Genomic DNA, 14,317 nt, shown 5'->3' on the forward strand with positions numbered 1-14,317 from the left:
GCTGAAGGAAGATATGGTATGGATGATTAAACTTATTGAAAGATTAAATAATGAAAATTATTGAGAGATTGAATCATGAAGCGTATTGAGAGATTAATGTGTGTGATCTAGCGATAATCAGTAGAAGAAATAACTTAAACAACATGCTGAAGAGAAAAGTATGATCAAGTCCACACACCAATATTTGATGGCAATTGTTTGATCAACGCAACAACCTGATGCACGTCTGTGTTGAATCTTAGATGGGTTATGGACTGTGTGACTATACTTCCCGTATTTTACGGGACAGAATTTTTTTTAGTATTATAATATGTTTCAAAAACTTTTTCTGTACATTTATACTAAAAGTACCGATAGTACTTATACTCCCTAATTCTTTTTTTGTCAATATTTCTGAGAACTACTTTTAATATTTCCAAATCCCGAGTTTATTATTGTAACACAAATTTCATATCGAAAAATGTGTTGTTTTGCGAAGTATGGTAATTCTAGTTATGAATTCCTAGTCCTGATAACCCTAGTTATTAATGATTTCTAGTGATACTAAATCGACTATAAGTTCTGGTCTAATTACCCAATCGTGTCACCCCAACATGTGTGATCATATGTTTATTAAACGATTAAATAAACGAATTTGCCACTTACACTGTGACTTCTATAGATTCCCCGCATGTTTTAGTGAGGTTCGTCCGAAACTGCCATTCGCCAATCGCAACTTGTTCTGGTACGGCATAGTGAAAAAGTTGCACGTCTTTATAAGCCTGGTATGGAAGCAGCTGCCGTGGAGCCAACACTTGCTTTTTTGGAAGATCTGAGAGAGGTATAAACAACATCAATGTCGATGTCAGTATTTTCCAGAAATTCACGAATAAAACACCAGAGAAAAATAAGAGGGTACTCAATTTTTAAAATTTTTTATTGCTTGAACTTTTCTTCCATGTCATTTTATTCGACAATTTATCATCCTCCCGAATAGTTCGAGTATGGAGCGAAAATATTTGTTAAAAAACATTTATTATCATATACACTTACGGATCGAGGGGAAAAGAATAAATATTTATATTAATACTAGGAGCCCATAAGAAAAAAAAAAAAATGAGATTGAGAGCAACCTGTCAGGTCCTGTTACCGAGTGAAGACATTTTTTATCTTCACCAATTTCCCAAACTTCACGTACAGAACCCTCGCTAACTGTCTCGTATGGAAAGTTGACAAAGAAAAAAAAAAATTATGATCGTTGATGTTATTCATTTGATGCCATATCCTACCCCATCAAGCTATATCCATTTCTTGAAGGAAAAAAAAAAACCTCTTCAATGTTGGCAACGTGAGGGTCACCTTTTTTATGTGGCTAGCTAAGCTCATCTTCAGAATTTTTCTCCTGAAGTATTATTGTTATAGAACGTGCTCGAGATACGCACGAGTAGCTCTCCTGAAGTTTGATTGATCTTTTTTCGAAGTATATATATATATATATACATGAATCTTGTTGAACCTTGAATCCTTCTGGAAACACCAGCCTTTTTTCGACTGTAAATTCATACCTAGAGTGATCGGATTAAACAGAATTTTCGTTGTGGTTTTAACAGCGTGATTTTTTTTTAGCATTCTGTTAAAGAGATAAAGATGACACCGAAAGTCCTCTACGATTCAACATTTAAATGTCTGTATTTGATGGAAATCGTTTAGTCGGTGCAACAACCTAACTAGGTTTGAATTCTAGCTCGATTATGCTGATAAAAATTATTCTATCCAATATTTTTTACGAGACAAAAAACTACAGTGATACCTCAGCCAACGAAGATAATTCGTTGCGAAATCGCGTTCGTAGGCCGAAATCTTCGTTAGCTAAAACGCGATTTTCTATAGGTTTCTATGGGAAATCGTTTAATGTGTTCCAGAAATGGCCCAAAATTTTACGATAAGTTTTTTAAAACACTAAAGAGCGCTATAAAAAAAAAAGAAAAATTGATCCAAGGCTGAAATGAACCGCTTCAAAATAGGATAAATGAGAATTTATAGGAAGATGAGAGAAGAGATATACTGAAGATCTTTCTATTTTACGTCAATTTCCCAAACTTTTTGTTCCATCGCCACTTCTTCAAATTTTTTGTATTCTCTCTCATCGTCCCCCCCCCCATGCCGATTCATAGGATCCTAAACTGAATTCAAAGATTCTACCACCCCGCTGGACTTTTGCATCGCCCCGGGGACGATATTGCCCACTTTGGGAAACACTGTTTTTTTTACATTTTTTACACTATGTACACAACCAACACCCTCTTTATTTAGTCTGCTCAAGCTAGTGTTGACACAACCAACACCAGCTATAGAGAAAGCCCTCGCCGGCAATCTTTTCGATGCTGTGAACGTCATCAAGTTTAGACATTCTCTCCTCTCCCAAAGCTCTGTCCTCTTCCACCGAAGCTGCCTGTCCCTCGTCTTCGCCATTATACAACGGTGGTTCGGTCCCACGTGCGTGCATATCGTTTTTTAATATGCTATTTCTTGCTTATTTTATTCACATGTCGTGAAGGAAAAAAACAATATTGTTGTCTCCCACGGCCTTTATAAAAATGGCTGGTCTAAAACAACAGTGATTCCGGTGAGCCAGCTTTGTTTTGATGAAGGAACGATAGGCCTATTTGCATAACAACTGCATATAAAATCAGAGGTGAGTTCATTTTCACTATTGCATGAAATAGTGAAAATGAACGTTAATAATACGCGAATAACTCAGGCGAACGTTAATAATGCTCACAAAACTGTTATTTTTTTTTTCTAAACTTAATACCAATTTTATATGTAATCACGAAAATGTAAATCATTATTTACTCTCAACTAGTAATGCATCATATAATTTATGACTCATTTTCTTATTTCTCTTCTCGAGATGTTCTTTACCCTTTTTGCCTTTTTTAATAAGCTCAATGGGTATCTTGTCTAGCTACATCCAACAACAAATTGTCAGAGTAATGGAGAGAGACTAAATTATTTTCATGATGTTGTTACCGATTTCCATGTCTGATGATGTTTATTTTGTGAACTGCATTTTCTGGCCACAGATTTTGAAACAGAATCTTCGGCTTTCGATTGAAAAAGTGGCAAGACTGCTCCATTGAAGAATAAGAGAAGAAAGAAGAATGTTGTGCCATGCACATCTTCGAAGGATATCCGGCAACTTTTACGGATACAGTTACCTTACAACTCCAAAAAAAGACAGAGAGAATGAACGTCTAAAAGTGGCCCTTCAAGAAAGTGTGGCTAATGCAACAACATAATATCAACAGAGACAAATCCGCAGCATGAAAGATTTGCAGCAATTTGTTGAAACGTTTGGTCTTGACAATTTTTATTGACAATTAGTGTCGAATCAAAGTGACCATTTCTGTGTTTTTCATTTGGAGATACAACCATATCCACAGATTTAGCACTCGGTGGTTGTAAATAATCTTAATGTTTCTGTTTATCTAAAAAGTATTGCATTGAATAAAATTTCAAAATTTACCTTCCCGTACAAGTTGACAAATTTGAATGACTTAATGACATATTAGAGGCACTTAAAAGTATGAATCCAATGTTTGAGGAAAATTCCTCTAAAACTGATTTCTTGAATGATGTTCAGTCTTCTTTGAAGACTGATGAAAATGAATTACTGATGAGTTTTGCAGAGGAACAAATTAAAATTGGTCATTGTGCATCTAATTAGTTAGCTTCAAAACTTATATTATTTCCTTAATTACTTTTCAATATGATTTAAACTGTTATCCATTATTATCAGCTCGGAATTTCAAATTCCCCTTCAATCTATTTTTTATTTTATTTTGAAATCTTCAAAACAAGTTCTCATTATTGGTACATTTACATATTCTCTCCTTTTTTTATTAAAAAGTTATTATACTATTCGTGGAAATGTTCGATTGAAGATTTTTTTTTTTCAATTCGGCTAGCAAGTTTCCTTTATTGTATAGTTCTTCAGTGAAGTAAGTTTCCTATAGTTTTTTTCAGGGGTAAGCTTTCAATCTTCGAAGATAATTCCCCAAAAACATTAATCATTTGAATTATCTTTCTGTAAAGAATGAGAAAATGAAGTGATAATAAGTTTTGTGCTGAAGATATTAAAATTAGCAACTCCACTTAAAACAACTTAAAATATTCAATATATATTGATTATTTATTATTATTATTTGATTATTTATTATTTATTATATCAATGTGTGTAGTAAAAAATATTTGATAGAATTTTGCCCCCGCCTATAAATTTCATCAGGTTTATACTGTACTTTGCTCTTCTTGAACAAACACACATTGCTTCATAATATCATTTTCAAAATTAATCTATGCTTGTCGATGATGGTACAGAAGGTGCATTTTCGAAATAGACCCACAATGCATTTTGATAAACAACTTTGGGTTCTTTAGAAATTACAAAATACTGTGTTGATGAATTGGTTTTTGCATGCACTGGAAAATATATACAAATACTGATTTAAAAACCAGGTTTGGGAAATATAGACAGGTACTAAGAATATTTCTTTGAGGTAAGTTTCAGAATGTGAGAAAAAAAATTCTGTGGACTTTTTCTAACGTATTTCTAAAGAACCTTAATAAAAATGTACTTTTAGAAAGAAATTGCAACGGGGTCAAATATGTATAACGTATCGGCGTTACAGTGGATGTTGCTCGTTTGTGGTGCTACTGGAAAACCACCTTACAGGGACGGATTTCGACGGTCTAATGTTGATGACGTTACGAATCTCGGGAGGAGACTTTATGCTACAGAAGGTGTTGACGCAACCCTGTCGAGTTCGTAGGTGTCCCCATCCATTTGTGATTTGGTCAGCTCATTTCGGTGCTTGATACAGTAAAACCTGCCAGTTTAGATACCTCTGTATCCCAGACACTTGCCTACATTAAACGGTTTTGAAAATCGGTTCCATTAATCCTATAACCCATTGTGTCCACAATACCGTACCTCGATGTCTTGGACACCTCTCTAACTTGGACAGATTTTAATCATACCATAGATGTACGACTTAGACAGGTTTTACTGTACATGCAGATGGGAAAGTTAAGTTCTTAGAATCTCCAGACTGTTCAGTTTGATGCGAACAGTCTTGTAGTGAAAGAACACGTGTTCTGAAAACATGGATTCTTTTTTTTTTAAAGCATTTTCTATTAACCGAATCTTTCATTTACATATAAAATGACTCAAAAACTTTCATAAATAGTAGTGAAAGTGCATTTGGAAAAAGATTTCGAGGTGGATATGAGTTATAATCTCGCTAGAGTGAGTAATTCTGATGATGATTGATGTGTAAATTCAGCTCACGACATGGCTGTTTAATGTTAGCACATGAATCCATATGAGTTAAAATGTTCATTAGCTGAATCCGTATTCGTTAGTCGAGGCAGAAAAATCACGAAAAAATCTTCGTTATAAGTCGGGTTATTCTAGTAGCAGGGTTTCTGTGCCGCGTGCAACGTGAATCGCCCAGCGCGACACGCTGTCCACTCATCAATAGACAAAGCGGTACGACTCTTTTCCTACAGAGTACACCACGCCTCATGTGAGCGCTTTACGTCGGGTGTGATTGGTCGACTGCTTCTGTGTAGAAGAGTCAAATACGTCGTGCGCCGCGCGTTTTGCCGATCTTTTCTTGCGTTTTCTTTCCCTTCCTTCCTTTGTCTTCCTCTTTTATTGTGCAAAAATACGTGGATATGCAGACCACATTCGTAAGCCAAGGCGTTCGTCAGCCGAGGTATCACTGTATTTTCCCCCCCATATTATTCAGCTGCCTTGTCGTTTTGATAACGACAATACCAAATATCATTTATTGCATGGCTTCCCAAAAATTTTTCTCTCATCGACCCCAACTCGAGCGAACCCACAGCATCTTATGTTATACCCGTAGCTTCCATCGCCCCCTGGACCATTTCATCGTCCACCAGGGGGGATATTGCCCACTTTGGGAAACACTGATTTATTGTATAATATTTGAAGACTGGTGGATGATTGCAATTGTTTTTGGCATTTCCCATTGCTTTATAAATGAGTTCAAAAATAAATAAGCAAATATTATTTTGACAAAAGACAACAATTGTACAAAAGACATAACAATGAAATAAAATCAAAAACAGTAACACATAAAACACATTCAAAGAACTTCACTCTTCCAGGTCAATGTCAATAGATTGATTTTTATCTAACTATAAAAACGCGAACGCTTCGTTATATCCATACCGGCTTGAAAAATGATGCGTTTAAGCAAAATAAAACATTTTACATGCCCGATACGAATTTTTCAGCAATCTGAGTATTCTTAAATTGAATAGATATTAAAATAATATATATTTTAATAAAATTAAAAAATTGATTAAAATCTCACGTAATTGAATACATCAACAAAAACATGTGTCGCGATCGCCACTTATTCCCAAGAGATCATTATTATCTGCCCAGGGAATTTTGTTAGTTTCTGTAGACACATCCAAGCCCGAACCCAGATCTGCAGTCAGAGACTAGCTGCCTATCCACAGGACTGTCAGGTGTCAATCGTTGCTTTTTTTTCCTTGATATTTTTGTGGACTTTGAAAGTTTTGCGTTTAAATCATTTCTTCCAAATAAGCATGCAAAATATATAATGCCTTTTCTTTTAGTAAGAACAAGAACAATGGAAAATTTTTTCGTCTGATTTTTTCGAACCATCTAACACCGCGCGATAATTCTGACCGCTTTTCAAATTTTGATTGCTATTTGCAACTCTAATTTTGAAAATTTCCCTTCACGACTTTTCCTAATTCTTTAAAAGGAATCTTTTGGAGCAAAAACGAAAATTTTAAGTAATTCCATTGATTTTAAAAAACAACTTCTACCTAGAACTACTGAGCGTTCATTTTGACCGCAGTTGAAAATTTCGTTGCTTATATATAACCAGATTTTAAATATACTATGAGCACATTTTTTAGGAAATAAAATTTTAGTTTTCTCTTCTAAAAATAGGTTATAGAATCGTTCATGTTTCGTAACATTTCAGGGGTAAGCAAACATATAGGGTGTTTTGAAAGAAGATGGGCTAATTTCTAAAAGGTGGTAGATTGAATTGAAATAATCTTTGTTTTTTTCTTACAAATACTTGGTGGCAAATATGACACAAAGGTGCCAGAATGCCCTTGAGGGTTAAGATAAGAAGGTGAATCTCTTTTTTTTTGACCCTGCATTTTGCGGCCGATGTGTCAAAGAGTCAACTAAGTGGGAGTAAAAGTTGTACAGTGATCTTAGTTGCCGTATTTTATCAGATTATTTTATCACAGTATTTTATCACATTATTCAGTTATATGATGGGTAAAAAATGGTTTGACTGTTGCAACCACTTGAAAACAAAAGTGGCAAAACTGAGAATAAATATACTGAAGTGAAGGAAATAACTCTCATTCTGACCACGTTTTTCGTTGGGATAGAACGCGCGCGCGCGTGTTTGTTTTTCCACCTTGATAACTGCATCCATGAGTTCATGTGTCGGTGTTTTGTAAATTGTAATTAGTCCTCATCACGTTGTCAATATTCTGCTATAGTTTCGGGCAAACTTATTCTTTTTGATTAAAAGTGGCAAAATTGCAATGGCAACACCTCACGTTCTTGCTGCTAGTAAATTGAGCATTAGCTTCATGCATAAAATTTTTTAGAGTGCTCCAGCTGGGAGAGGGGCGGACAGGGGGAACATAGGTGGTGAAGCCCAAAGGATTCAGGTCACTTGAGCCCCCAAGAATTTCTATGAAGTGTGCCCTCAATAATTCAGAAACATACAAAGCAATGCACGTACCCTCCAACGCGTGCTTTATTGAATTTCTTATATGCCAGATTTCTGGCATCCCTAGTAACCCTTCATTGTTTTGCCACATTGAAACTCCCAAGTAGGAAGGGGAGGGGTGTCACTGGATTGTCGTGGAGCAACTTACATTCCGAAATTTTGAAATCAATGAATAAGAAGCAACATAAATTTGAAAAATACAAACAAGATTTTATTCACCGGGTTGGGGCCCCGTATTCCCCAATACCCTCATACGACAATATTTCATGACAGGCAACCCTAGTTTTTATGTCATTTGTTTTAATCCAAAATAAATCCACATTTATAGCTGTATCGTGTACTTTTGCAATGATGGTCAAAAAGACCGCTCCAGTAGTTCTTGGGTGGTAGGGAAATTCCTGTAGTTCTTATGTTAAAGAGAGGATTACGAACTTTGAGCGATTCCAAGTTTTTTTTTTCGTGCCTCACTTTTTTCCAATTTTTGGCTTTCAACCAACTAAATTATATAGCTACAATTTTTGAAGCAACGAGCAGAATTTTTCACTTGAACATTCTCAAAATTAATTCGCACAGGATGAAACCTCCCCCCCCCCCCCCAACCAACCAATGTCAGAAACTAGCTTGAGAATGGCAAAGGTGGTTTGGAGGTTAGATTTTCTTGGAAATAAATAACCCCTCAATCCTTTCTTCCTAACGAGGTTTCCTGCAAACAAAATAAGATTTAACAAAGAAAAGTAAAATCAAAGCAAAATGGGATTTTACAGTACCCAAAACAGCCCTACTAGAACGTCTTCCAAGGAAAGAAAGGAGACATTATCAGTTGCAGAGAGAGAGAGAGAGAAAGGTAAATTTACAGATAATACAATATAATTCTTTAAAATTTGTATTTGTTCCAAATGTTACAATTTGGAATTTATTATTATTCATTGTGTGTGATATATAAAGATTTAGTATTGCTGTGGGAGAAAATTGTAGAAAAAACCCTTTTTAAATAATATTAGTTTTTAGTACTTGATAAATATTCATAAATTTAGTTGATGTTGTATTATGCTTTATTGTTAACAATCCATTATTTGGTAGCGTAAATTTTATTATTCTGTAAATATAGATTTATATTAAGGTTAGTTTAATTTAATTCACGATCTAATTAAATTCCTTATTTAGGTTGAACGTGTATCAGAATTCAAAGCAATTGACATGATTTTAATCGAATTTACTTAAATTAATACCAACCGTAATTTATTTTCAAAGTTTTGAAGGCTCTTAATAACTGCGGTCGACTAGTCAAGCTTCCATAGAAATAGCTCAACTCCCTTTCACGGATATTACCAGGAAAGATCACACTGCACGACGTATATAGGAGACTTGTGGTGGTTTCGTGATTTAATTTTGTAGGAAATTGCTTCCAGTAACTGAATCCAAAGAGTTCCTTTCATACGAACGAATGACGCTTTTCTGAAACCAACGTACCACAATCGAATTAGAACGCATGCATGGTGGATATTACCAAGTGATATATCCATCTGTCAACTCTAGGTTCAGAAAGAAGGGGGCAAAGCTGTAGAGAATAGAGAGTTTGGTAGAGGGGTATATATATATGTACAGAACGAGTCGGCAGAAACTAAGTCAGTCGAAATACGTTGGATGCAAAGCTTGAGAGGAGGTAAATCGAATTAGAGCTTTTCCAATTCAATTCTCTTTTGCCCATCACGAACTAAACTTGGAGAGAAACCGTTATTGAGAGAGAGGGAGAAAGAGAGGGAGAGAGAGAGAGAGAGCATGAGCCCTTTCCGATGTTTGAGCTCAATACATATCATCATGGAGGATCGAAGTGGTTTCTCACTTAAGTATCTGAAGTTTTCACGGTGTTCGTATGATGGCACCCGTATTTTTAGGATATTAAGAAATTAAATTTCAGTGGAATTCTACTCGAAACTTGCAGCTAGGATTCTACAAATTATGTAGCTGCAAAATATAATAGAGAACCAATATGTGCAAACCAAAGCGTCAAAAACTCCTTAAGTTTTCATTGAAAAATGAAGTGTTCAATGCTATCCCTCTGTAGTGGACCATGCCTACAGAGGGATATAGACTTGGTTGAGGGGTACAGAGAAGAAAGCTACGCGTGCTCTTGTTGGTACACAAAGCTTGAGCTATGAAGAGAGACTTGATATCGTGAATATGTTTACATTGGAAGAATACGGGTGCCGGCGGGATATGATCGAAGTATTTAAAATTTTCAACGGGATGGGATAGGATGGACCATTAGTTATTAATACACAGGGAATCGACTGCTTCAACAAGAGGACACTAGTATCATTAGTAAGTTGTGATATCTCGGAGAGTTTTTCTCTAATAGGGTTGTCAATAAATGGAATAGCTTATCTTCGGGGGTCGTGAATTCTAACACAAATGAAACGTTTAAAAAAAGAAGTACGATAAGCAAATTGAGATAAATCGAGAAGCTATTAGATACTACTTAGATAAGGCAAACATAATCTCTTTATGAGCAGTGAATATTATTAATTATTTTCGAGAGATATATGCTTTTATATTGGGTTGCTGTTTTTTAATCATATTTGACATCCATATTTTTTATGGGCTTCTCTTTTGGGACTTCGTTGGGCAATTTGTCTATTGTGGCCTTTGTGTTTGTATTTGTATTTTAATCACCAGTTATACAATATTAATTTTTTAGCATATGTTTACGATCAAAAAACATTTTCGATGTTCATTTAGCTGGGACATATAAATTTATTAATTAATTTTGATACGTTAATAAGGTGACCATATTTATTTTTTTAAAAAGATGTTTTAGGTTTAATGACACACAATTCGTATTAAGATAACGATTCCGCGATTGAAAACATCAGTCAGCTTCCTTAAAAAAATTTAACCGAAACGATGGAATAGTAAAATTATTCGAAAAACTAATTCTGTCACAAAAAATAAGATTCATATGGTCACTATATCTTACCTAAATCTTCATGTATAAAATATTTCGACTAATGACTTTGTTTTGATTAGACTCATTACAAAGACTTTGCTCTTAGCCAAGTTCTGCTAGGAGAAGCAAACATATGGAGACATGTAACACAATTTTTTTCTATGTACGCCAACATAAAAAATATTGCAACTATGAATTCAGCAGTATTGTTAACGATACATTGAAATCATGTAATAATATTCTTTATGTTCTTTAATTTTCCATCGGCATGAAATTTACGCGGTGAAATATGCTACTTCCATACTTCAAAAAAGTTTCAAATTCATTTTTTAAAAATTATATTTTTCCCACATTAGAAATTTCACAAACTGTGATAACATTTTTTTGTAATTTTATTTATGCACAATGCCTTAGAATGCTTGATTGAAATGTTACTGCAAACATGATATATTGAGTAGCAAAGCATAAGGCCATCATTTTATTTGAGAAATACTATTAGAAAAAGATCAGAAAATATTTCCCATTTTCATATTATGCCTCTTATTTATATTAAAAAAAATAATACCCATACATAATTTTCATATTATAAGCATTGTAAAAGAAATCAAATCAATTGACTACGAATTTTGAAATTTTATCTGTAAATGCATTTTTTAGCAATTTATATTTCTTCGATCATTGCATACCAAGTATACCTTTGAAAGTTGAATATTCAATCAAAATTCATTTGAAAAATCAAATTAAAAAATTCATGCTTGAGCTAATTACTTTTGATACTTAAGATATACCTTTACATGCGAAACAAAAATCGAGCATGACAGCTCATAAAAATCAATAAATATCAAATTGCTAATCGCAAAATTCTAACATTTTCGAAAATGATCAAATTTTAATCTACAATAGACTAAAAAAAATCTAATATAATATTCATTGTCATAAATGAGAAAAATCAAGGTTATAAGGCCTGTCCGTGATTTAAAAGTACCTATAAATTGCTACAGGCTTATATGTATTTCATGCAAGAATTACGGAGATATTCTTTAATTGTATTTAATACGTATTTTATAAAGTGGAGTCCTTACCGTGTCCGAGGACATGGCAACACAACAGGGTGAAGGATATAAAAACAACACTAGTGCAAAAGGATGGGAATCGCCGAAAGAAGCGACTTTCGGTCATGATTGCGCTAGACGAAATGAAGCAAGAAGCAGCCCCTGCGCTTCTCCACGTGAAGTCGCGAGCGTCTAGCAGCGCACGCGCACATCATACCAAGCTCGTGATTTCAGAAAAGACCCCGCTACTACACAGGATGCTATCCCTTTATAAATTCTTACATAGGGACACATAAATATATAAAATAATTCTCTCTACAATAACCCTTTTCTTTATTAATTGAAAAAAAACAAATCGCAATCTTTTGCTCCCATTTTTGTTAAGGTTTTCTTACCCGCTCAATAAAATAAAAATAAATTTAAAAATTAAATTTCTTGATGATCTGCTGAATGACTGGAATTTTTAATGTTTTTTTTATTTTTTTATGGTACCATAGAAACTCATCTGTACCATTTTCTGTGGTTCTAATTTTATTTATTTTTTTAAATAATTGAAAGACGTTAATATATCGGATGTTGTTCAATCATGAAAGAAAAACTCATCGATTTCTATTTTTTAGTGGAATTTAATCTGAAAAGAATGATATAGATGAGAATTTTATGTTCTTTTCGACTAATTAGGGAAGCAAATATATATATTTTCCCCTAGAGATGTTTGTATTTATCAATTGATGACTTTCCTACGGATTGGTGAAATTTCCGTAAATTCGGTTTTTCCTTCTACTTTTTAGTATTGCAAAAGAGCACACTTTACAGGTATCATAATGACAATACATTTGCTTCCTTTTTCTGTTTTAGTTAGATTTTTGATAATACAGTCGACCCCACTTATTAAAATCACGGATATCATTCGGGTATTGTTATCACTTTTTTCAAAGAACGGAATGGACCAATATCATAAATGATGGGATGATATCATAAAACATGGGAAAAAATTCGTTGTTTGTTATTGGGACTTCGAATAATGTTATCTTTTCTTCCCGTCAAGTTTTTTTTGCGAATTCCGAAGATAAATAACTTCTTTTCCTGTAAGTTATTGTTATAAGACTGCAAGGAGGCTAGAAGGTGTTCTCTGCCTCCCCCTTCCTTGCTGATAAACATTTCCGTACTTAATGTCGTAATTAGTCCGTAGAAATAACTGTGATCCATGAACATGTGGAATTGCTTTTGCAATGGTCTTCCTATAATGAAGTCAAATGTATGAGGGTAACCCTTTTCTTTCAGCTTTTGATCAGTTTCTTTCAGTTGACTAGATTCGAATTTACTTTTCTGAGAGACTTTCTCAAGGGATCTATGAAACATATTGTACTCAATTTCCTTGAATATTTGAAAACTTACGATGCAAAATATCTAGGTAAATAAATGTATACGAGAAAAAAAAAGAGAAAATCTTTGGTTATAGGAATCAAACGCTTTTAAGAATGAAAATGAGTGAACCAAACTTGATTCTTATAAATGGCGGATACTGCATTTAAATTCAATGATGTTGATAAGACAGCTGATATTTTATTGATATGTTTCTTGTATACAGAAAAACTATACAGTATCTTATAGTCATCAATCACAATTTATGAGTAATTTTTCGTTAGTGCTTTTTGTGACGTTAATAGTTGTATATTGTATTTCATAAAGTACTACAATAAATTTTTATGTAGCTGCAATAAATTTTCAGCATTTGGACAGAATCTCTTCTTGTGTGTTTTACGGTGAAACGGTCTAAATTGTTTGAATCAATATACCGTATGTAGTGTATTATCAATCATTTTCTTTCCCTAGCGTAGCATAACCGACGTACAACATTTGGATCGTAAAAGTGGCTCTCCTCCAAAAGTTTCCACGTGTATCCGCCGTCTAAAAGCGTCGTATACTGTACTATCTTGCACTGGATACTTTACGATTACACACAAAAATGTTTCCCCTTACCCGTATACATGTGGAAATGTTTATAGGAAGCCCTAAAAATGAATGCATCTATATCGGCGTTGCCAAGGCACCATATCGATAATCACCAATAAATAGAAGACTTATTATCTTCGTGGTCCCAAACTACCGCGATATTGTCTCATGGTTGAGAAAGCCCACATTTCACAGCGAGAAGCGAGGAGAACGCACTTAATGTCGGGGAGACATCAATGCTTTATTAGAATTGTGAAATCGGGAGTAGAATCGATTCGAGTCGAATATTGAGGAAGCCAAGTTGTAAATTCATACATGATCACAACAAAAAACACACGTTAGTGCTTCTTGTAGAATTTCACGGATGTGTTATAAAATTTCGTTTTATTTTGTTTGTTTTTTTCATATTTATCGATTATTTATTGAGAATTTTAACTGTTTTGCAGACAAAACAGTTATTTAGATGGCTTTTTTCTCAGCCAGAGATATCAAGGAAACAGTTATTTTCCGGATATTATGCTGAGGTGAGCTCGGAAAGAAAAGTCATCACG

At 34.2% G+C, this 14,317-nt stretch overlaps 1 protein-coding gene across 1 annotated transcript in view; it reads right to left on the reverse strand.

Moving 5' to 3' along the window:
- LOC149085128 (transmembrane protein 8B-like) overlaps positions 1 to 11,939 on the reverse strand; it is a 31,696-nt gene extending 19,757 nt beyond the window's left edge. The window contains exons 1-2 of the mRNA XM_089232942.1: positions 11,841 to 11,939; positions 646 to 811 (exon numbers count right to left, since the gene is read on the reverse strand). Of these exons, the coding sequence (XP_089089068.1) occupies positions 646 to 811; positions 11,841 to 11,937 (263 nt within the window). The 5' untranslated portion in view covers positions 11,938 to 11,939. The remainder of the gene's footprint in view (positions 1 to 645; positions 812 to 11,840) is intronic.
- Positions 11,940 to 14,317: the final 2,378 nt, after the last annotated feature.

Source organism: Pholcus phalangioides, unplaced genomic scaffold (genome assembly GCF_987345545.1).
Source record: "Pholcus phalangioides strain wild (caught in Gottingen) unplaced genomic scaffold, Ppha-v1.0 ptg000007l_1, whole genome shotgun sequence".
Taxonomy (NCBI): Eukaryota; Metazoa; Arthropoda; class Arachnida; order Araneae; family Pholcidae; genus Pholcus; species Pholcus phalangioides.